Source organism: Camelina sativa, unplaced genomic scaffold, assembly GCF_000633955.1.
Source record: "Camelina sativa cultivar DH55 unplaced genomic scaffold, Cs unpScaffold07384, whole genome shotgun sequence".
NCBI lineage: Eukaryota > Viridiplantae > Streptophyta > Magnoliopsida > Brassicales > Brassicaceae > Camelina > Camelina sativa.
Genome location: NW_010928456.1, coordinates 1 through 465, shown reverse-complemented (window position 1 = coordinate 465; position 465 = coordinate 1). Strand labels below are relative to the sequence as shown.

Here is a 465-nt window from a genome sequence, read left to right as displayed (position 1 = left end):
TTCAATGAACGTTTCAGGAGAAATGGGTCAAAAGTTTTGGGAGAATCTGGAAGATCGAGCGATGGTGGAATCCACCATAGGCTCCGAAGCTTGTGACTTTTTCATCTCATCCGCTTCATCTTCCAACACTGCCTTGACCAAGCTAGTCTCGCCGCCGAGCGACTCCAATCTCCAGCAAGGGTTACGTCACGTTGTTGAAGGCTCTGATTGGGACTATGCGCTTTTCTGGCTAGCTTCCAACGTTAATAGCACCGACGGTTGTGTCTTGATCTGGGGAGATGGTCATTGCCGTGTCAAAAAGGGGGTTTCATCAGGTGAGGACTATTCTCAGCAAGATGAGACCAAAAGGCGTGTCCTTCGCAAGCTTCACTCGTCCTTTGTTGTTTCGGATGAGGATCATCGTTTGGCCAAGTCAGGGGGGGCTCTTACTGATCTCGACATGTTTTATCTGGCTTCTTTGTACTT

General features: G+C 48.8%; 1 protein-coding gene across 1 annotated transcript; it reads left to right on the top strand.

The window, feature by feature from the left end:
* Nucleotides 1-4: 4 nt before the first annotated feature.
* Nucleotides 5-459, top strand: LOC109131891 (transcription factor bHLH3-like; the record flags this gene model as incomplete). Its single annotated transcript, XM_019243065.1, has 1 exon — nt 5-459. A coding segment is annotated over exon 1 (455 nt), but the record flags the coding sequence as incomplete, so codon positions are not given.
* Nucleotides 460-465: the final 6 nt, after the last annotated feature.